Source organism: Coenobita brevimanus, chromosome 57 (genome assembly GCF_032717465.1).
Source record: "Coenobita brevimanus isolate Jiangsu-jjx chromosome 57, ASM3271746v2, whole genome shotgun sequence".
Lineage (NCBI taxonomy): Eukaryota > Metazoa > Arthropoda > Malacostraca > Decapoda > Coenobitidae > Coenobita > Coenobita brevimanus.
The window spans coordinates 29582735-29606864 of record NC_137010.1 but is presented as its reverse complement, the minus strand read 5'-3'; the positions used below and the strand labels follow the sequence as shown (position 1 = coordinate 29606864).

At 43.4% G+C, this 24130-nt stretch overlaps 1 protein-coding gene across 1 annotated transcript in view; it reads left to right on the top strand.

The window, feature by feature from the left end:
• LOC145402131 (nucleolar complex protein 4 homolog) overlaps positions 1-24130 on the top strand; it is a 146311-nt gene that overhangs the window by 57647 nt on the left and 64534 nt on the right. Inside the window, exon 4 of the mRNA XM_080274248.1 lies at positions 14364-14491. Coding sequence (XP_080130374.1) covers positions 14364-14491 — 128 coding nt within the window. The remainder of the gene's footprint in view (positions 1-14363; positions 14492-24130) is intronic.

Genomic DNA, 24130 nt, shown 5'->3' with positions numbered 1-24130 from the left:
AAAATAAATGCAAATTATTCTGAAAATAGGAAGTTATGCTGGAAAGAAGTGCAGATATGTAGAAGAGACAGTGGAAAGAAGTGTGAAAGTGTGAAGGATGTAAGTGGTAGATTATAAACCCAAAGGGATGAAGTAAGGACCATATGGAAAGAATATTTTGAAAGTGTGATGAATGGGAATGGAGAGAACAAAGCAACTGTTAACATAATTGGTTTGGGGGGCGCACAAAGAAGGAATGCAGGGCCAGGAAACGTGACACTCACAGAGGTGAAGAACGCTGTGAAGCAGTTGAAAATTGGGAAAGCAGCTGAGTTTGATGAGGTGTATGCAAAGGTGATTAAATGTACTGTAGTGGGGAGAGTGGAATGAAGTGCTTATTGGAGATATGTAAGAAGGCATGGATGAGTGAAATTGTGCCTGCAGAGTTGAACAAGACAGTGATTGTACACCTGTACAAAAATAAAAGTGAACCAAGTGAGTGGAAGAATTATTGTGGTATAAGTTTACTGAGTGTAGTAGGGAAGGTATATGGAAGAATTATTACAGAGAAATTGAGAAATATCAGAAGTCCTGGTGAGTGATGAACAGGCTGGCTTTAGGAGTGGCAAGGATGTGTGGATCAGTTATTTGCAGTGAGACTGATAGTGGAGAAGGCTTGTAAGAAGGACTATAAGGTGTTTATGGCATTTATGGGTCTGGAAAAAGCATACGGCAAAGTAGACAGAGAAGGATTATGGAAGGTTTTGCGCATGTACAGTGTAGAGGGTAAGCTGCTAGGTGCCGTCAAGAGGTTTTATGATGGTAGTGAGGCATGTAGTAAATGGGCTAGCAAATGATTCACAAGCAGTGTGGGCATGTGACGTGGTTGTGTGCTGTCCCCATGGTTGTTTAGTATATATCAGGCTTGGGTTCGAGTACATTTTTCTGTACTCGAGTTCAAGTACGATTACATTACGGTATCACGAATCCAAGTACAAGTACAAGTACTCCGTTTTATAGCTGAACTCGAGTCCAAGTACGAGTACATTTGTGCTGTACTCGAATCCAAGTACGAGTACTACTTGCAATTAGTACCAAGGTGCTAACATATTAAAAGCAGCTTATCAGGAGTTAGTGGGTGTGGCTGTACACCACTTGACCTTAGTGACTCACCAACCCAGGCCACCTGGCCTCTCCAAGGACACACCATTGTTACCCTCACCACTTTTACATATCATGGTTGTACTCAAAAGTACTCGTAAAATTGTTGAGTACTTTGAGTCCGAGTACAAGTACAAGTACTATGGAAATTTTAAACCCCAGTACAAGTACAAGTACGTTATATTGTGTACTTAAGCACGAGTACGAGTACGAGTCCATGTACTCGGACCCGAGCCTGGTATATATGTATGGAGGGGGCGATGAGAGAAGTAAGAACATGAGTAATGGAGAAAGGGATGGTGTTGGTAATGAATGATGATGGATGGAGTATCTCAGATTTGTTATATACTGATGATGCAGTACTACTTGCAAATACTGCACAAGAACTTGGTAGACTAGTGCAGAGTTTTCTGATGTCTGTGAGCGTCGTGCCTTGAGAGTAAATGTAGAGAAGAGTAAAGTGATGGTTATCGAGAGAGAACGTGACTCTCAGTGTGACGTTACAGTGAATGGAGAGAGACTGGAATTGGCAAGAGAGTTCAAATACCTGGGTACAGTGATGGAAAAGAGAGGAAAATGTGCAAAAGAAGTGGAAAGTAGAGTGGCACAAGGAAGGAAAGTAGCTGGTGCCATGAAGGCCCTGATAAGAAACAGAGGCTTGAGTGTAGCACCTGTGCAAGCCATATGTGAAGGAGTGTTAATGCCAGCTTAAACATATGGGTGAGACTATGGTGGGTCATGAAGATGAAAATGAGTGTAGTGGAGATGGGACTTCTGAGTAATGTATGTGGAGTACAGAGAGTGGATAGAATACGAAATAATGTGATTCGTGAAAGATGTGGGGTGAGGAAGTCTGTGGACGCCAGAATCGAAGAGAGTGTACTGATATGGTATGGTCATGTGGAGGGAATGGATAACAATAGAGTGATGAAAAAGGTATATCTGAGTGAATTTGAAGGAGGGAGGAGGCAAAGTAGGCCAAGGAGAGGGTGGAGGGATATGGTGGATGAGTGTGTGAGGAAGAGAAGTATGGAAGTCGATGAGGCTAGGGGACTGACAAGACATCGAGCTGGTGGGATGAATGGTGTGAGAAGAAGTGCATGATCAGGGATTTGGTACCCCTTTTTAATGTGACAGCGTTCAGATTGATTCTATCAGATACGTTTATGTGAAGCTGCAGAATGTGGTGATAGTTTTATGGCGTATCAGATAGAGCCAGGATTCCGGGAGCTTGAATGATGAGTGAATGAAATCATGACCTATTGGACTGGGCAAACTTGGGCTGTCTGGACGTTGTTACTCCTCACCTTGCCCTAGGGTGGGAAAGGAGGTCATGATGATGATGATGATGATATAAGTGGGAGTTCAGCTGAGAGACTGGAATAGAGCAAATAGAGTACCAATAAATAAAAGTATGAACAGAGACTATGCATTGAATTATAGACCAATGTCATTCACTATCATCACATGTAAATTTTGTCAAAAAATATTTGGGAAAAGATTGGTTGCGTAATTAGAGAAAAATAAGGTGCAGTTTGCCTTTAGAGAACGTACTATATGTGTCCCAAATGTATTGAGTTTTTATGATAAGAGTTGTTAATGGCCTGCAGGGTATAGAGGGGTGAGTAGATTGTTATTTGGACTTCAGGAAGGCATTTGGCAGAGTACCATGTGGAAGGTTGATCTGGAAATTTTAAAATGTCATTGTTATGGATGGTAATTTTATTGAGATGAATGAGAAGTTGCCTTACTGGCAGACAAATGAGAATTATGATTAGAGGTAAGTTTTTATCATGGAAAGGAGTAATATGTGGTGTGTCCTAGGTAGCAGTTTGGGCATATAATGTTCCTAATACAAAATATGTAAATGATATGCCAAGTGAAGTTCGATCATTGCTCTATCTATCTATTGCCAGACGCCTTAATCCCTTGTACAGGGTGGCCACAAACAAATCACCTCCACGTCACCGTCCCCCGCAATTTCACTGCCCTGCTCCCAATTCACACACCCCTCTCTCATATACCTCTCCACTCCATCCCTCCATCTCATCCTTTCCCTTCCCCTCCTGCTCTCCGCCTCCACCTCACTCACATACACTCTCTTTGTCAGTCTCTCACTCTTCATCCTCTCCACAAGGCCAAACCACCTCAGAGTGTTTCACCTAATGCTTCCTATCACATCCACATCCACACCACAATGCTCCTTTACATCCTCATTTGTCTGTCATTCCATGTGACTCCACAGGCTCCTCTCAAATAACTTATTTCCACTGCTCTCAGTCTTGACTTGTGTCCCTCCAACAACGTCCAAGCTTCACTTCCATATGTCAGAGTTGGTATCACAATACTGTCATGCAGTAACTTTATCACTTCCATGCTCACTTCCCTATTTCTTATCACTGCCTTCAAAGAACCAACAACCTTTCTTCCTTGTTGTACCCTTTCAAGCATTCCCCCTCCAAACTTCCATCCTTACTTATCACACTACCCAAGTACTTAAATGTACTCACATTTTCCATTTCCTCATCATCCAACCTCACTGTACATTCACTGACTTCACCTTTCTCAAAGACCATAACTTTAATTTTCCCTACATTCACCATTAAATTCCGTTTCTTACATGCTCTCCCAGACTCATCCACCAAGCCTTGCAGCTTCCCCTCATCTTCACTTACCAACACAATATCATCTGCAAACAACAGTACAGGGAGTTTCCAAACACTGCCCTCTCTCATTAGGGCTACTCCAACATCCACTGCCCTACCTTGTATCTCTTTATGACCCCATCCATATACAGAGTGAACAACCATGGAGACATGACACATCCCTGTTTCAACCCAACCTTCAAATAGAAAAACTCACTCAGTTCACTATCCACACGCACTGCAGCATTAGCACCCTCATACATACTCTTCACAGCATTCAGCAACTTCCCATCTACTCTTTATATTCTTAATACTTTCCACAATCCTTGTCTATCCACCCTGTCATATGCGTTCTCCAAATTCATGAAAGCCGCATACAACTTCTTTCCCTTCTCTAGAAACTGTTCCACTAAAGATCTAAGAATGAATATCTGATCTACACAACGTTTTCCCTTCTTAAAGCCTTCCTGTTCTTCTCCATCTACTTCCTTTGTTATTTCCCTAACTCTGTCAATAAATATCCTACTGTATACTTTTCCTATTACACTAAGAAGACAACTGCCCCTGTGATTACCACACACTTCTTTTTCCCCTTTCCCTTTGTACAAGGGAATAATTATATCTGACTTCCAATCATCCGGGACTCTACCTTCCTCCCAGGCCAATCTGCTCATCTTCCACATCCATTCTGCAACTATCTCTCCCCCATGCCTCAGCATTTCACCACACACTCCATCAATTCCTGAGGCTTTCCCCTTTTTGACCTTCTTCATTGCTTCTACAACTTCCATCCTACTGATTCCTTCCTGTCTTCTCACTTCCCTCCTTCTCCCAGCCATTCCCCAGCCACTTATACTCGCATTACTTACATTGCCTATGTTCAACAATTCATTAAAGTGTTGAGGATATGGAGAATGTGAGTGAATTCAAGTACTTGGGTAGTGTGATGAGTAAGGATGGAACTTTAGGGGATGAAGTGCATGAAAGGGTACAGCAGGGAAGGAAGGTTGTTGGTACACTGAAAGCAGTGTTGAGAAATAGGGAGGTGAGTATGGAAGTTAAGAAGTCACTGCATGATAGTATTGTGATCCCTACCCTGACGTATGGAAGCGAGGCGTGGACCTTGCAAGAGGGGAACAAGTCAAGAGTGAAAGCAGTGGAAATGAGTTACTTGAGAGGAGCATGTGGAGTGACGTAGAGGGACAGGTTGACGAATGAAGAAGTGAAGGAACGTTGTGGGGTGGATGTGGATGTGGTTGAGAAGATTAGGAGAAATACACTGAGGTGGTTTGGACATATGAAGAGAATGGAGAATGAAAGACTGACTAAGAGGGTGTATGTATGTGAGGTGGAGGGAGGGAGAGGGAGAGGTAGACCGAGGATGAGGTGGAGGGATGGAGTAGAGAGGTATATGAGGGAGGGGGGGTGAGTTGGGGGAGGGTAGTCAAATGGTGGGTGACAGAGCGACTTGGAGGCGTTTTGTCTGCGGCCACCCTTTGCGGGATTTGGGCGTCGGGCTATAGATAGATAGATAGATAGTTCTCTCCATCTGCTCACTTTTTCTCCCTTCTCACCTGGTAATCTACCATTTTTATCTTTCACTCCCACACTAACTTCATTGCCACCCTGTCTGACTACTGATACCTGTAGATTTTTGTTTAGCTATTGTGAGTTTACTCAGTGTGCAGATGCTATTCCCTCAAAAAAGAAGTAAAATGCTTCTCAATAAATGTAAAATGAAATATATAACTTTTTTTTTTCCCCAAAAAAATGTCCTTGTAAAACAGGAGTGTGTCTTACAGCAGGAGCATCTTATAGGCCAGCAGATACAGTAACTAAAAATATTGTGCAAACAAGAAGTCTTAGAGCAGGACGGACCAGCAGGTGACGACTTAGGACCAGACAACGGACGTGGTACGGACTGCAGTATGGAATGTAAGGGATGTGAATGATGAGGTGAAAGAGTGGGATTGTCCAGGTGCTTGAGGGTGCAAAAGTGGACATATGTGGTTTAACTGAGACTAAATGGAGAGGTGAGAGTGTCAGAGAGTGAGAGTGTGGATGGGGTATATGCATAAGTGTAGGTGAGAATGAGAGGGCAAAAGAGGGTGTATGAATTGTTGTGTTCAGGAGATGGAAGGAGGATATATCAGTTAGTTCAAGGATTGTGTGGGTACGATTGAAAGTGGGAATATAAACATGGGCGATTGTGTTTGTGTATACTCCAGTGCAAGGTTGTGCAAGCAGGGTGAAAGAAGAATTCTGGGAAAATGTAGGAATGTACATGGAAATGTTTGAGAGGAATGAGAGAGTGTTTTTAATTGGAGATAGGGATGGAAAAGAAGGGAATGTGAAGGTGGATGGAGTAGTTGGTGAGTGGGGTGAGCCTGCAGAAGTGGATGAGAATGACAGTGCTCTAGTGGGCATTTGTGTGTTTGTGGGGGGGGGGGGAGGTGATAGCAGCCAGTACTGTACTCTCTTTAGGCACAAAATGATCCACAGGTATATATGGCGAACAATGAAAAGGGTGGGTGGTGAACTGGACAAACAGAAGGCAATGATTAATTATGCATGTGTGGATGATAAAAAGTGAAGGTATGTAATGGATGCAAGAGCATACAGAGGTTGAGGGAGTGGACACTCTGATCACCCTTTGGTGGTGGTGAAAGTCAAGGCTCAAGTGCAATGGAGGAATAGGAGGAGGGAAGGACAGGAGGAAATAGTCCATACAAGGAGGGTTGAAAGGTTGCAAGAGGGTGAAAAAAAAGCTAGAGTATATGAGAAAAGTGGAGGAGCAACTGGGTAAACATGATTTGGAGCAGATGGGGGAGGTGGAAGATGTGTGCAAGATATTCACAGAAGAAATCTGTGCAGCATGTGAGGCGGTGTGTGGGGTGAAGAGAAGTCAAAAAAGGGTGCAAGGAACAGCTTGGTGGAATGAAGAGATGAGGCATCTGGTGGCACAACAGAAGAAAACATATAGTGAGTAGATGGGAAGCAGAGGCATAGACAAAGTTGAGAGACGAGAGTTATATGCAAAGAGGAAGAGAGGTAAAAAGGTTAGTAGGAGAGAGTAAGATGAGGAATTTGGAAGGAATTTGAGTGTAAAATGGAGGGAATGTAAGAAAATGTTCTGGAAAGAATTAGAGTTTGAGAGGGTGATAAAGAAGTTAGTAGGGGGTGAAAGATAAAAATGGTACATTGATAATGGAGAAGGGAGAAGTGGGCACATGGAGAGAACACTTTAAGGAACTGTTAAACATAGAGAATGAAAGTAATGTGAGTATAAGTGGCTGGGGAATGGCTGGGAGAAGGAGGGTAGTGAGAAGGGAGGAAGCGATCAAGAGTATGGAAGTTTTCATTTTTTTATTTTAGTTTTTGAGGGCTCCAACATGCTTGCATATGTTGGACTTGGTCACCTAATGGTGGCTGCCCATGCTGCTCAATCTTTGGCAGCCTGCCAGTTCAGTCCCTTAACCCTGAGGTCACACTTAATGACCTCGTCCCATGTCTTTTTTGGACTACCCCTCGCAACCCCACCCTCAGTATTAACACTTGTCACCTTCTGCACCCAATTATCGACCTCTATCCTCTCCACATGCCCAAGCCACCTCAATCTACCTCATCTCATCACAATACCAATTCACTCCAGTCCCATCCTACCTCTCAACTCTTCCATAGTAAACCCAGCCCCCCCAGGCCTTGCACACAGGGACGCACTGCACATCCACCTAATGATTGTCATTTCTGTATGTTTGAGCCTGCGAATATTCTCTTTCTTTACTGCCCAGGTCTCACTACCATACATTATTACACTCCTAACACATGCTGCTTACAAAGATCCCTTAGCACGTAGAGAGAGCCCTCTCAATGTCAGGGGAGGCAACAGCTCCCTGAATTTCTTCCAACCACTTCTCACCCTGGCCTTAGAGCTAGCTTCAGCCCCACCTCCAGCACGTAACATGTCTCCCAAATAACAAAACTCTTCCACACACTCAAGTGATTCACCAGCAAGTTCAGTCCTTTCATGCCTGACCATCTCCACCTGCTTTCCCTGACACGCTGCACACACAGAATCAGCATTATCTCGCAGTCTACCTCTAATGCCACTACATTTCTTATGCACTCACATATCACAAACACTGCACAAGATGGAATTACTTCCCATGCCCTTGTGGCAAATTGCACATGGCCATTCTCCTTCTTCTCTGACAGTACCGCCCCCACACCTAGATATCATCATTTTTGTTTTCTCTGCATTTACTCTTAAGTCGTTGTGCCCCATATCATCTCTCCACTTCCTAAATCTTTCCTCTGCCTCCCTTTTGTTCTCTGCAATCAACACCAAATATAATACAACATCTCCCACAGGAGTCCATTTCTCAAGTCACATGAGAGGGCTTCAAGTGCCATGATACACAATAAGGGACTCAAAACTGACCCCTGGTGCACACCAACGTTCATGAAAAACTCATCACTCAAATCTCCATTCACTCTTACCTGGGTGCGATCACCCACATACATGGCCATATCCACCCTCACCAACCACTCCTCCAGTGCAAGCTTTCTCATTGCCCACTTCACCACCTCTCAAGGGACTCTGTCAAAAGCCTTCTCCAAATCAACAAAAATAAAGTATAGTTCCCATTTCTTTCCTATATATTTTTCCTGAAGCTGCCAAACAATGAATGTGGCATCAGTGGTTCCCATGCCAGTCATAAACCCAAGCTGCATCTCATCAATATTCATTTTATCTCCAATCATACCTTCTAGAAGTGTCTCCATTACCCTCATTTTCTGATCAAAAAGCTTTATACCTCTGTAATTTCCTCTTTCCAGATCACCCTTCCCCTTGTACACATTTACAATTACACTCTTCAGCCAGTCATCTGGGACAACACACTCATACCGTATATAATCATATTTATCAGGTCAGTGACTAACCTCACTCCTATATCTCGTGAGGCCTTCAGCATTTCAGCAGGCAACCCAGACACACTCGCTGCCTTCCCCTTCTGCATCCTGCCTATTGCCTCACTCACAGTAGCAGCGTCAATTAAAGGATAAGGGACAGACACTGGATCTGCTGGCTTCAAACCTTCCCTGTCCCAGTCAAACTCCTCATTTAACAACGAGCTATAATTCTTTCTTGATGCATCTTTAATATCCCCACTTTTCACCACTACCCATCCTTCATAATTCTTCACACATTTATCGCATATAATATCCCTATTCTCCCTCTTCACTTGATTTGCCACCTTAAATATCATAATTTTCCTTTCCACCTGATTTAGGTTATCAAGTAAAAGTCTGTGACTAATACTTTGCCCTGTATACCTCTCTTCTAGCCCTACACATGGCAGCCAGGTATTCCTCTTTGTTACCACCCTTCTTCCATTCCTGGAAAAGACTTCTTTTCTCACTTACTGCAGCTTCTACACTCTCATCTCACCACCAGGTTTTTTTATGTCTTTGTGGGCCTCATGTCCATCTACATACTGCATCAGTAACTCTCGAGAGTTTGTTCTTGAGGGCTCTGTACTGTTCGTTAACGTCTCTGTCAACAGCTCCCCGTTCAGCCACCACTCTCCTCGCCATAGAAGGCATCCCATAGTGCTTGGTTTTCTAGCTTCCATATTTTCCTCCTAGGCGCATAAGTCCTTTTTTTTAACATTCATTCTTTGAGGACCATGTCACATATCAATAATTTGTGTTGCTTCACACACTCCTTGTCCCTTACAACTTTAACATCCCCCACTAACCTCCTATCAGCCCTCCTGACCATAAAATATTCTATCTGACTGCTGTTTCCCCCAGTCTTGTATGTAATCAACCTACTCTTTCTTTTCCTAAAATGTGTGTTGCACAGACATGTTCATTGCCTCCCCAAACTCGAGTATCCTTTCCCCCTCCTCATTTCTTGTACCATATTCACATCCTCCATGTACTCCTTCATAACCTTGAGCTGCTTCACCTACATGACCTTTTAAGTCCCCTCCCAAAACCACTATTTCATCATCCCCCAATGGAGAAAGTCAAAATAGGGAAAGCCCTGGGAGCTGATGGAGCGTGTGATGAAATGGTAATGCATGCGGGAGAGATAGTAGTAGAATGGATATGGAAGATGTGCAAATTGGCCTGGGAGGAAGGCAAAGTCCTGGAGGATTGGAAGTCACGTATAATTATGTCCCTGTACAAAGGGCAAAGGGGAAAAGAAGTGTGTGATAATCCTAGGGGCATTTGTCATCTTATTGTAATAGGCAGAGTATATGGTAGGATACTTATTGATAAAGTTAGGATAATATCAGAGGAATTAGTTGGAGAAGAACAGGGAGGTTTTAGGAAGGGAAGTGGTTGTGTAGATCTGATATTCATCCATAGGTCTTTAGTGGAAAAGTTTCTGGAGAAGCAAAAGAAGTTGCATGTGGCCTTCATGGATTTGAAGAAGGCATATGACAGAGTGGACAGACAAGGAATGTGGAAAGTATTAAGAGTATAAGGAGTAAATTGGAAGTTGTTGAATGCCATGAAGAGTATGTATGAGGGTACTAATTCTGCTGTGCATATGAATAGTGAACTGGGTGTATTCTTCTATCTGAATGTTGGATTGAAACAGGAATGTGACATGTCTCCATGGTTGTTCAATCTTTATATGGATGGGGTTATAAAAAAGATACAGGGTAGAGCTGTGGATGTTAGAGCAGCCCTGATGAGTGAGGGCAGCGTTTAGACACTAACTGTTTTGTTGTTTGCAGATGTTACTGTATTGTTAAGTAAAGATTAAGGGGAATTGCAAGGCTTGGTGAATGAGTTTCGGAATGTCTGTAAGATCCAGAATCTAAATGTAAATGCAGGAAAGATTAAAAGTTATGGTTGTCAAGAGAAATGAAGTCACTGAATGTACTATGAGGTTGGATGATGAGGAAATGGAAAATGTGAGTGTATTTAAATACTTGGGTAGTGTGATGAGTAAGGATGGAAGTTTAGGGGGTGAAATGCTTGAAAGGGTACAATAAGGAAAAAAAGGTGGCTGGTTCTTTGAAGGCAGTGATAAGAAATAGGGAAGTGAGCATGGAAGTAAAGAAGTCGCTGCATGATGTTACTGTGATACCAGCTCTAACGTATGGAAGTGAAACTTGGACCTTGTTGGAAGGACACATGTCCAGAGTGAGGGCAATGGAAATGAGTTATTTGAGAGGAGCATGTGGAGTTACATGGAAAAACAGACTGACAAATGAGGAAGTGAAGGAGCATTGCAGTGTGGATGTGGATGTGATAGAAATCATTAGGAGAAATACATTGAGGTGGTTTGGACATGTGGAGAGGATGGAGAGCGAAAGACTAACAAGGAGGGTGTATGTGAGTGAAGTGGATAGGGGGGGATGGGGAGGCTGAGGATGAGATGGAAGGATTGAATGGAGAGGTATATGAGAGGGGGGGGGGCATGAGCTGGGGGGGGACAGTGAAATGCCTAGGGACAGGCATACATGAAGGCTCCTTGTTTGTGGTCACCCCATATGAGATTAAGGTGTCTGGCAATACATAGAGAGATGGATGGACTTTATTACTTGAAAAAAAATGAAAATAGTAAGTTTCTTAAGTTGTTAGGATACTCTGTTATTTTGGACTGTAGGCATGCTGTAACTTGATACATGATCACATAATGACCCGGCCATACCCTGACAGTTCCCACCCTCCTTGCCTCACCACCTTCTTTCTCTTAGTAGCTGAAGCATGATCTGAATCCGACCAAAGTTTCAGTGTCTAGAGTTCCCACTCCATATGTCTGTGATTGTTACCAGATCAATATGGCCATGAGAGAGAGGAGGTGTGGCTTGAGAGGGTAATGTTCCTTTCTAAGGGACTGTACAGTATGTCATGTTTTTGGACTTATGGTCTGGTCCAGTTCCAGTCACTATGGTAAGTCATGGTCCAGTCAGCTGGGCTAATTGTGGCTGAAATGGTTCAAGTTGTGCAACCCAATCCCAGCTCTTGAAGGGGTGAAAGGGGGATTTAACCTGTGAACTGTGCCATACCTCATACAAGGGTGTACCTGCGAGCTGCGACATACCTCTCGAGATTTTCAACAACGCACCACAAAAGTACTAGAAGGATCAGGACAACACAAAAGTTATGGGGTATTAAGGTAACCCACCTCTTATCTTGAGTCCAGGTGCTAAGTAGCACCAGCAACAATGACCCAAAAGTAAACAATATTATCACCCCAGGAAAGGCAGTCATGGATCAGAATTGTTTAGAATAATATCAAATCTAGTGTAAGGTCAATAGAAGGTAATGGAACAGAAGTAGGGTGGTAAATAATAGGTGTAAAAGTAGCACTCTACACTTGTATTGGAGAGTGTGGAACAAGATGAACCCACCTAACCTTCTCATCAGAGCATAGTTTTCATATTCCTGGTGGCTTTACTGGTAAGCTATGTAAATGCTATGCTCACCACATCATTAGCAATATTATACCAACTCACTGGTATGATTACATCCAGCTAAGTTACAACAGTATATTTATGGTGGAAAAACATTCATAACAAAAACTGACCGTCTCCTTCAAGCGTAGTTTTCATATTCCTGACAGAAATGCAATTTTTGACGATTATTTCTCCAAAACTACACTGATTAAAAAAAGAAAAATCCATGAGTAGCTGCTCATTGCAATTTCCTAGCCACTGATAAACTGTACATTTCATGGAAATCTGTAAGTGACCAAAATTGCCATTTCGCTGCATCACGGGGGATGTTTCCACGACCCCTCGCTGCAGCCCATGGGTGAGTGAGAAAAGGATTATGGGAGGTCAAACACAGAAAGTTACTTTTTTTTATGTAAAGAATTTAGATACTAGGTGGCCTAGTAAGTTAAGGCACTCCAACAGGATGTGGTCCATAAAGGTCTACTTCAGAGTGCAGGTTGGGGTATATTACTCACATGATGCTGCTCAGGGAAAAGCTAATGGTTGTTCTAGCCTTGAACAACTGGACTGAGTAACTTATCCCTAGGCCTCTGTGTACTATGTGGAACAGTAATGGGATGAATGATGGATGGATAGAAAGACTCAAAGGCTGTGAGCCTGCTTGAAAATTGTTCTTTCCTGGAAAATTTTAGCAAAAGAGAGCCATATTCAAGATCTGTTCATTTTGAGATGTGGGGACACTATTTAAAAGACTTGGGTTTATAGGCCGAGGGAAATACAGCCTGTTGAAGACAGTTCCATAATTGATCTGTCACATACATTAACCCCTTGGCTACTGCAAGCATCTGAGAAGGACAGGTCAACAGACTGCTACAAACCTCTCAGAAGGCTCTTAATGAATGTTAATGGAAAATAGCAGCACCAGGGAATAAGTCAGCTCAGAGTTCTCAGCATCTAGGGGTTAAGGGTTGAGAGTATTGGTTAACTCATGCAGTAGAGTTGGATACAAAAGTTATTTACCATCCCTATCTGATTTCAGTCTGATGGGGTAATTTTAGTGGGTTTCAGTATGGAGAGGGGTAGCAGGTAGGAGTTGATGGGTAAGGGAAAGGGATACAGGTAGTTGGTAGAGCTGAAGCAGAGGATGGTGGGTGATGGGTAAAGGAAGGGGAGATGAGTAATTGGGGGAGGGGTAGAAATTTTGGGCAGTGGTTGAGCAGAAAAATAATGTGGCAGGGGTAAACCAGTTCTGCTGTCGGGCCCTGCTGCGGATGTCACTGATTGCATTGCCCAGTTGACCCTTGTGCGGTGTGGTGCGGTGAGGATCTGTCCGTTCTCCCCTTTGGGGCTAAGATGCGAATGAATGTGTTTGAATGGATGAGTAAATGGAGAGTGAGTCATCCTGTCTCGGCTACCTCCCTTTCCTTGGGGGAAGCAGCCTAGGTATATAGATAGAGATAGATAAGAAGGGGGCATGTGATGTAAAGTGGGGATCACAAATAGGTACTCAACCCTTCCTTGCTTAGGATGGTGGGTATGAGATAGACTTTAGGTGGTAGTGCCACATTATGCAAAATAGCATCTCTGTCTTTTGGTTAGAGAATGATAGGATTATTCAGGGAATTACAGTGGCCCTCCTTAGGCACAGGTGTTTTGTTTCAATCATTCATGTGAACAGTAGAAATCTGCACATAATTGGGAGCCTCACAAAACTGCCCCCTTTTTTTAACTATATGATTGCCAAACAACCCTTTGGCATGCTCCCTACATCATCATCATCTGTAAAAATCTACTTGTTTAAAGTGTATTTTGAGATTTTTTAGCAACAAATATCCTTAAAACAGTGTATTTTGAGTTGATTTATTAAACGAATGTGTAACCACAATTGCAAAAGGTGAAGCTACGGGTGTGGATGGGTGACTGTACTAATCTGGCTAATCCAGAACAAGTGGTATCAATGATGTTTGGCATATAAATGGAACTGGAATAAGAAAATGATTTTAGTTGTTTGTGGCATCAAAGTTTATTTTTTCACTCACCTCAACTGGTGGATGTCAGTTTTATTTTGTTCTTGATACCAGAAGATTAAGTACATTTACTCCTCTCACTTATTCAGATTTTGTCTTGCTTTTCTCCCACTTGTAACTCCAAGACAAAGGTGTGCAGGAGCTGGCACTGTGTTGCCTGGTGAAGCTGATGCAGTCAGAAGGATGCCATCCAATACAAAGAATATCTGCCATTAAAGATGGTGTGTACTACTTCCCCAAACAGCAACTGGAGGTGAATATGATCATGCTTTTTTCTGTCTGTATTTGTCTGTGTAGCAGCTTTTTATTTATTTATTTATTTATTTATTTATTTTTTATCCAGAAAGAATTAACCAAAGGCAGTTAGTCTGCAACAGCTGTCCCTTCCAAAAGAAGTTAAAGAAATATAAGCAGGGATCAAGATCCACCTATTTTGAGATGTTTGGACACATTGCATTGAAAAGACTGGAGGTTGTAAGTAGATGGAAAGGCAGTGCAAGGAAGACTGTTCCAAAGTTACCATTTGTGTACTAAAGAAATGAAATGCTGGTTAACTCTTGCATTAGGGAAACTCCAGTTTACAGTTGAGTTGCATTTGGCAAAAAATTGTAAAAGTGAAAAATCTTAACCTGAAATGGTTATAACATAGGTTCAGTGAGGATACATTAGGAGGCCAGTCAAGGTTTCTTTTATGTGATTTTACATACCCTTATCCAAGTCCAGAACCAACCTAAGTACAGTACAGTAATGACTTGGTATAAGATTGTCTGGTATGTGATGATCAGTGAAAACTCATACCCATGTTTCAGGTTAACAGTTGGTAAAGTTGATCGTATGATTTTTGTGATGGCCCCATATGATGATCCCATTCAGATGCACCGCCACCTGTGTAAGCCAACAGCCATACATTTGAACCACAATGGCTCCTAGTGTGTAAATGCACAAAACCCCATTCTGAGGCCTTAGTGCACGCATCCTCCTTCCTGCCACCCCTTTGAATACCCCGTGTCACTCGTCGATTCACTCGTATGTTCCACTGCTGTAATTGACTCCCTTGCATTCTTTGTGTTACATAATCATCTTGCACATGAAAGACACTGTCGCAAAATAACAGTGCATGTTCATGACAAATAGTGTAGTGTATGATATTAACCCCTAGGGATTGCAAATCTCCCAGCCCTCCTATCCCCAGATATGCAAAAATGGTCCAATTTTTTAAACTTTCACCAAGGTAAGGCTGGGAGAAGAAGAGATGAGAGGAGGGAGGAAGAGATCTGTAGGGCGGAAGTAGTGGAAGCAGTGAAGAAGATGGGAAAAGCCCCAGGAATTGATGAAGTGTGTGGTGAAATGCTGAGGTATGAGGGTGAGATTGTTGTGAAGTGGATATGGAAGTTGTGTAGATTGGCTTGGGAAGAGGGAAGGGTTCCAGAGGACTGGAAATCAGGTATAATTGTTCCTTTATACAAAGGAAAAGGGGAGAGAGAAGTATGTGGTAACCATAGGGGTATTTGCCTTCTTAGTGTGACTGGGAAAATATAGAGTAGAATACTCATTGACAGGGTTAGGCATATGACAGAGGAGCTAGTTGGAGAAGAACAAGGGGCATTTATGAAGGGAAAAGGTGTGTAGATCAGATATTTGTTCCAAGATGTTTAGTGGAGGAGTATCTAGAAAGAAAGTGTATGCTTGTCACGGGGTTTTTTAAATATATCACGGGGTTTTTAAAATAAATGCTAAATATTATTTAACTGATAATAATATTCAATAATATTGAAGAGCAGGGACAATGATTGTCTTGCTAAATCAAGCAACGATTCTCTAAGAACGAGAATTTATAAACTTTCTCGACAGTACACAGCAGAGACTAATCACTCAATTGCTGTTTATTAGTACTGTAGGCCTCTGGAGAAAGTTACTTCACCCCTGACAATAAATAACTAATACTAACAATAGTATCAGGTTCTTGCTGATGCTTAACTCCTAGGAGGCACAACGGATTTTAAGTTTAATACAAGACTGGCCTAAGTACCAGTTATGAATGGCAAACGTTTATGCAAGCTAGGAGCTATATGGAAAATAAGCTTAATTATGGAGAAATGAAACAAGAGTTTACATAACATTAAGCTCAAGAAAAAGAACTGTTAAATTTATTGATTACAAAAATAAATTTAACGTTACATTTCATATCAATGAATTCAACTAGAGATCGTACTCACTCACTCACTCACTCGAGAGCTAAATTCTTACGCCTAGGAAAAACACCTTAACTAAGCTCTTAAACCTAGGAAAATACAAAAAGGAAATACTGGTCGATGAGTGCTGTGTATCACCAAGGGTGGGAGCTTGGAGCTGTGGTCTTGTGGAGCTTGGGTTGACCTCTCACACTGCTGGAGCACAGAACCTCTCTCCGTCAGAGCAAACACTCGACTGAATTCAAATGATGTATGGGCAGGACGCACAAGCCACCGGAAGAAGGCGTGGCTAACGGTTAAGGCAAGCAGGGGCGAACAATAAAGAAACAATAGTATCGCTCAGTAGAGCACTTAGTGACGTGCATTAAATCGGTCACTTTTGAAACAGTGACGTGCATTAAATCGGTCACTTTTGAAACAGTGACGAATGTTTTGAAAAGTATACCCGGAAATGGAGAGAGAAACGGTTAACTGAGCGATACACAGTGAGTTTTCCACTAATAGTTCGTGGCTTCTCACAAAAGGGAAATGTCGCGAATTTGATTCGTGACATTACGCCCCTACAAAATTAAATTATTTCCTTATGGGAAAAAATTTGTGGATATATATATATATATATATATATATATATATATATATATATATATATATATATATGTACACATCCTAACTCATTCACACAAGATTCACACTGTGGTGTGTGTGCTATCCTGCTACAGGAGAAAGTCGCAGTCGCCAGTGAGCGAAAAAACCTCGTATTTACGTTAATAGAAGCAAGCTTGAGGGAAAAAACTCCGTGACGACGGTGAAAATCCTGTACTCAGGTCAAACTGAGCGAAAGTTCGCTACATTTACACTGACAACTAATTGTTGTGTAGCATGGTGTATGTAATACACGGTGTAGGTGTGACAGTTGTAGTGTAACTGTACCTACATGTAAAATGACATAGTAAATAATAACATGGCGATGACGAAGGCAGAGGAGAAGAGGCAGCAGCGTGCGGCAGACAATCAGCTGGCCCGCACAGCTAAACTGCTACACCCATTGCTGTACCTGCAAAACCAATTGAGGTGGAGCATCAAAAAGTGTCAATGAGACAAAATTTTATTATGTTACAATTACTCTCTCTGCCTAGTAGTCAGTGCTACGACGTACATTCGAGGTCGCCATTAATTATAGCACACGATTATGGTCGGCAAGTTGAGAATCCTTGTGCAAACTCGGGTCTTCCATAGCCTCGAACTGCACACGGGTCCTCAACCTGTGCCTTAACCTACAGTACTTATATTAATATCGGGAAGCTGAGAATCCTTGTGCAAACTCGGGTCTTCCATAGCCTCGAGTCGCCTCTGCTGAGTTCTCTCTCGAACTTCCCCCTTAACCTACAGTACTTATATTAGTATGGGGGAGCTGAGAATCCTTGTGCAAACTCGGGTCTTCCATAGCCTCGAGTCGCCTCTGCGGAGTTCTCCCTCGATCTTCCCCCTTAACCTACAGTACTTATATTAGTATCGGGAAGCTGAGAATCCATGTGCAAACTCGGGTCTTCCATAGCCTCAAGTCGCCTCTGCGGAGTTCTCACTTCCCCCTTAACCTACAGTACTTATGTATGTACAGGCCCTGGACATACTGTGTCCTGTGGGGCCAATGGGCAAGACGTCAGGTCTGCACCCACTTCACCACTACCCTGTCTCTCAACTGACTCAGAGATTACAGGTGTGGTTACGAACGGCACAGGAAGAACATGTCCCTGATTAGTGGTGTTACTTTGACACACACTGCAGGAACGGACAAAACTATCTATGTCCCGTCCCATCCCTGGCCGGAAAAAGTCAGCTCGGATACGGCCCTGGGTCTTCCTTTTGCCCATGTGACCTCCTGAGGCTGAACAATGACCCCATTCTAACACTGCTTGGCGGTACTTGGCGGGGACAACAAACTGCAGTCGAACCTCGCCCTCGGCTGTTCGTGACTCACGGTAGAGCCGTCCTTGTTTGCGAAGGAACTTGGCTCGACCTCCCAGTGAATACTTAATCACTCGACCCTTTTGTTTGTTCCGCACGGCAGCAAGTGTCGGGTGAGAATGTTGTTCTTGTACAACAAGTTGACTCCACATCAGATCTTGCGGCGATTCAATGATCACTGGGGTGACACAGTCTGGAGCCTCAGCCATGGCTCGTGTTACCACAGCAGCCGAAGTCTGAGTAGCGTCATCATTGGAGCAACTATCCTTGACTCCGTGAATATTGCCAATGATGAGGTCAAATAAAGGTTCTGGCATGACAACTGTAAGTGCCATACCAGTATAAAATGGAGATGCCACCTGGATACATGCCTCACGGAACAATCTCACTGATCCATCAATAATGTTTGCATGGATCTGTCGACCTGTATACTGCTCAGGCTGAACTAGACTCTGCTTGACAGAGCAACCTGAGGAACCATTGTCTCTCAGGACCTTCACAGGAATGTCTCCCACAAACCCTGGCTGAACAAGGAAGGTACTGTCACCTGTGGGAGGGCCTGTGGAGGAAGCAGCTAGCCACTCATGAGGCTGCTGAATTGATGCGGCAAACATTGTGCCTTGTGAATTATATTGGGAAGATGGAACATTGGCCATCTGTGGAGGGGGGTTCACTGTCACTGTGGGACTAGCGAACTGTGGGGGAGTGCCCATACTGGTAGGGACGTGACCACCGTGCTGCTGCTGAGGAATGAAGGCTGCGTTCGCTTCCTGCCTCTTTTGAGCTGGTGGTGAAAAAGTTTGTCCCGACGGTCGGTTGCGTGGCTGATACTGCTGCTGGTTAGGGTACTTGTTGTACCTCTTCCACTCAGGTTTCTGAGTGTTTTGCCCCTGGTCCTTCCACTGCGGTTTTGGACCTTGGCCATTATTCTGAGAATGGCCTTGTTGCTGGGGTTTAGTCTGAGACGGCTTCCCAGACTTGTCAGGTTTTCTGTTCCAGATGTTTTGCTTACGAGTTTGGTACCCGTATGCAGTAAAGAATGCGTCAGCCTTCTCTGCCATTTGGCTGGCATCTTTCACCTGGCAGATCTTAAGCTGTGCTATGAGCTCAGCAGGCCATGACCTCTCTAGCTGTGTACGCAGCATAAGGTCAATTATCCCCTCACGCGTGGAAGGAGTTTCATCTTTCTCCATCCACTCATTTAAGTAAGCAGTGAGACGATCAAGGAACTGAACAGCTGTCTCCTTGTCTTGGAGACGAGCTCGCATGAACTGAACTTTGGCGTCGTCTACTGTGAGACCATACGCCTTAATGAGTGCAGCTTTCATCATCTCATATGTGAGATTGTCTCCACGAATTCTGTGGAGAATATAGAGGGCAGGGCCCTCAAATAAACTAAGAAATTGGATCCGCTTAGCTGCCTCATCCAGTTGATACATGTCTGCCATGTCCTCAAAATGAGCTATGTACGGCTCGATTCGCTCGCTTTCCTTGTATGAAGGAAGCTTGATGCGTGGGGTCGCCAGGACATGTGCAGGGAGAACGCTCGTGGAGCTTGGACCAACTGCACCAGACGTATCTGAAGCCAAGGAATCTCGCTTGAGCTTCAGCACTTCAAGTTCATGTTTTTCGCGTGCTTCTCGCTCGGCACGTTCGTGTTCTCGTTCTCTCTCGTGTTGTTCATGCTCGTATTCGCGCTGTTCTCGCTCTTGTACTAGCTCGTGTTCGCGCTGTTCTCGCTCGTATTCGCGCTCCTTTTCGCGTTCCTCACGCTGTTCTCGCTCGTATTCGCGCTGTTCTCGCTCGTATTCGCGTTGTTCTCGCACACGTTCTCGAGCATCTTTCTCACGTTCTTGCTCGTAATTAAACCGTGAGAGAACGTAACTCTGTATTTTCTCTGGGTCTCTGAGACCCATATCTTTGGCTTCCTGTACATAAGCACTGGCTGCCATGATGCTAGCTCAGTTTACTAAGCAAACCGAAACTGAGTACTGACTGCTTCGCAAACGAATGCTAATAACACAAATAAAGAGTACAGACACAAGCTAGTGGTGACCAGTCTTATCTAGTTAACTAGAAAGAATAAATCAAAAATGTAAATGACTGGGAAGATTCAATAATAAACACAATGGGTACAGCGACTACCCAGGAGCGAATAAAATCGTCTGGCGTTACCAAAAATAAAGTACTAAATAGAGTTAAATACTCTATGAATTAATAAAGCAAAAATTCACTTGCTGAATTAACGGAAAACACCAGTAAACTTGTGCCTATAAACTTTAATTATAAATACCTAAATATGAACGAGTGAGCACTATCTCGTGAATAGCTTTAGAGCTAGGAGTTAATATCCTGGAATGAGGTCGCCAATTGTCACGGGGTTTTTAAAATATCACGGGGTTTTTAAAATAAATGCTAAATATTATTTAACTGATAAGAATATTCAATAATATTGAAGAGCAGGGACAATGATTGTCTTGCTAAATCAAGCAACGATTCTCTAAGAATGAGAATTTATAAACTTTCTCGACAGTACACAGCAGAGACTAATCACTCAATTGCTGTTTATTAGTACTGTAGGCCTCTGGAGAAAGTTACTTCACCCCTGACAATAAATAACTAATACTAACAATAGTATCAGGTTCTTGCTGATGCTTAACTCCTAGGAGGCACAACGGATTTTAAGTTTAATACAAGATTGGCCTAAGTACCAGTTATGAATGGCAAACGTTTATGCAAGCTAGGAGCTATATGGAAAATAAGCTTAATTATGGAGAAATGAAACAAGAGTTTACATTACATTAAGCTCAAGAAAAAGAACTGTTAAATTTATTGATTACAAAAATAAATTTAACGTTACATTTCAAATCAATGAATTCAACTAGAGATCGTACTCACTCACTCACTCACTCGAGAGCTAAATTCTTACGCCTAGGAAAAACACCTTAACTAAGCTCTTAAACCTAGGAAAATACAAAAAGGAAATACTGGTCGATGAATGCTGTGTATCACCAAGGGTGGGAGCTTGGAGCTGTGGTCTTGTGGAGCTTGGGTTGACCTCTCACACTGCTGGAGCACAGAACCTCTCTCCGTCAGAGCAAACACTCGACTGAATTCAAATGATGTATGGGCAGGACGCACAAGCCACTGGAAGAAGGCGTGGCTAACGGTTAAGGCAAGCAGGGGCGAACAATAAAGAAACAATAGTATCGCTCAGTAGAGCACTTAGTGACGTGCATTAAATCGGTCACTTTTGAAACAGTGACGAATGTTTTGAAAAGTATACCCCGAAATGGAGAGAGAAACGGTTAACTGAGTGATACACAGTGAGTTTTCCACTAATAGTTTGTGGCTTCTCACAAAAGGGAAATGTCGCGAATTTGATTCGTGACAATGCTGCCTTCATGGACTTGTAGAAAGCTTATGACAGAATAGATAGGCAAGGTATGTGGAAGGTATTAAGAATATATGGAGTTGAGGGGAAATTGTTGAGTGCTGTGAAGAGTATATACGAAGGAGCTAGGGCTACGGTGCGAGTGGATGGCGAGCTGAGTGAGTTCTTTGATCTCAGTGTGGGACTGAAACAGGGTTGTGTGATGTCTCCATGGCTGTTTAATATATACATGGATGGAGTTGTAAGGGAGGTGCAAGATAGGGCAGCGGATGTGGGGGTGGCTCTAATGAATGAGGGTGAGATTTGGATGATTCCGGTGTTGCTGTTTGCTGATGATACAGTATTGTTGAGTGAAGATGAATGGAAGTTGCAAGGTTTGGTGAATGAATTTGGGACAGTGTGTAGGAAGAGGAATCTGAAAGTTAATGTAAACAAGAGTAAAGTTATGGTGTTTGAGAGGAATGAAGTCACAGAATATACAGTGAGGTTGGATGGTGAGGATATGGAGAATGTGAGTGCATTCAAGTACTTGGGTAGTGTGATGAGTAAGGATGGAACTTTGAGGGATGAAGTGCGTGAAAGGTACAGCAGGGAAAGAAGTTTGTTGGTACACTGAAAGCAGTGATGAGAAATAGGGAGGTGAGTATGGAAGTTAAGAAGTCACTGCATGATAGTATTGTGATCCCTACCCTGACGTATGGAAGTGAGGCGTGGACCTTGCAAGAGGGGAACAAGTCAGAGAGCAGTGGAAATGAGTTACTTGAGAGGAGCATGTGGAGTGACATGGAGGGACAGGTTGACGAATGAAGAAGTGAAGGAACGTTGTGGGGTGGATGTGGATGTGGTTGAGAAGATTAGGAGAAATACACTGAGGTGGTTTGGACATGTGGAGAGAATGGAGAATGAAAGACTGAGTAAGAGGGTGTATGTAGGTGAGGTGGAGGGAGGGGTAGACCGAGGATGAGGTGGAGGGATGGAGTTGAGAGGTATATGAGGGAGGGGGGGAGTGAGTTGGGGGGAGGGTAGTCAAATGGTGGGTGACAGAGCAACTTGGAGGCGTTTTGTCTGCGGCCACCCTTTGCTGGATTATGGTGTCGGGCTACAGATAGATAGATAGACCAAGGTAAAATTTTTTCTTGCAGGTTTCAAGAGCATGAATTTACACACCTGAAAATGTATGTTTCACTCTCTTATGACGTACGGTTACTGCAGTATCGAGAGGCAAAGAACGTCAAAAATAAAAATTTTTACCCTTCATGTATAGAAAGGGGAAAAAAAATTGCACCAAAGTAAATTTTGGTCTTGCAGATTTGAAGAACCTAATTTTACCACCAGAATATATATATTTCACTCTCATATGTCTATTGGTTACTGCACAATCGACTGTTAAACAAAAGGGGGGGGGGACACTCCTCATTATAAGCGAGAATGGGACGCCCTAGAGAAATAGGAGGGAATAGGGAGGTGGAGGGAGTGTGGGCAGGCATCAGGATGGGGGAAGGGAGGGGGTATGGGGGGTAGTTTGGGTGGGAGGGGACACAGAAGGCTGGATCCAATGAGGCAAAAGAAGGTGGAGAGATGGCCTGGGGAGGGGGGGGTTCCAACACCTGGGGAGGGGGCCAGAGCGTGCTTCCCACCACTTGATCTCTTAGTTCCCACTGACCAGGTCCCATATACGTCATAAAAGAGGCGGTGCTACCTACTGCCAGTTTTTGGTAGCCTCTGTACCATCGACAGCCATAGGACTTCATGTGACATTTTCCGTAAGTGTCGTTCGACAGCCATAGGTCTTTAGGGGTTAAATCAAAAGATCAGTTTTTTTAATGTGAGATACTGAGACTTGTGACCTGGAACACATGTGAGATATTGTCCCTAACCCTGGTGGAAAGAATGGTGCTGCTGAGGGCACTGAGAGCAAACCTAAAAGGGTAAGGCACAGCCATTCCCTAGATGTTTACTTGGAAAAGGTGAAGCATAGCCTTTCCCTGGATGTTGAATTGGACATTGTTAAGTGTCATGAGGATGGGCATGGGACAAACAAGAGCTGCCCAAGGCCATAAGCTGCCCTAGGCCTAGGTCTCTATTGTAATTTAAAAAAAAATCCCAGGCTGTCCTGGTTGTGGTGCAGAACATGCCTGGTCCCTCATCGCATCACTTCTCAACCTTCACACCATTGTGCTGTCCCTCAGCCCCACCGCTTTGCTCTCCCTATCGCTCATCACTTCCTCCTGACAACCTGGAGTGATTGTCCAGGCCCTCTAGCCTTGTGGATGAGGGACATCCTTGGTGATGACTCAGACCAGCTGACATAATTTAAGTGGGTGGCAGAAGTGTTTTTTGA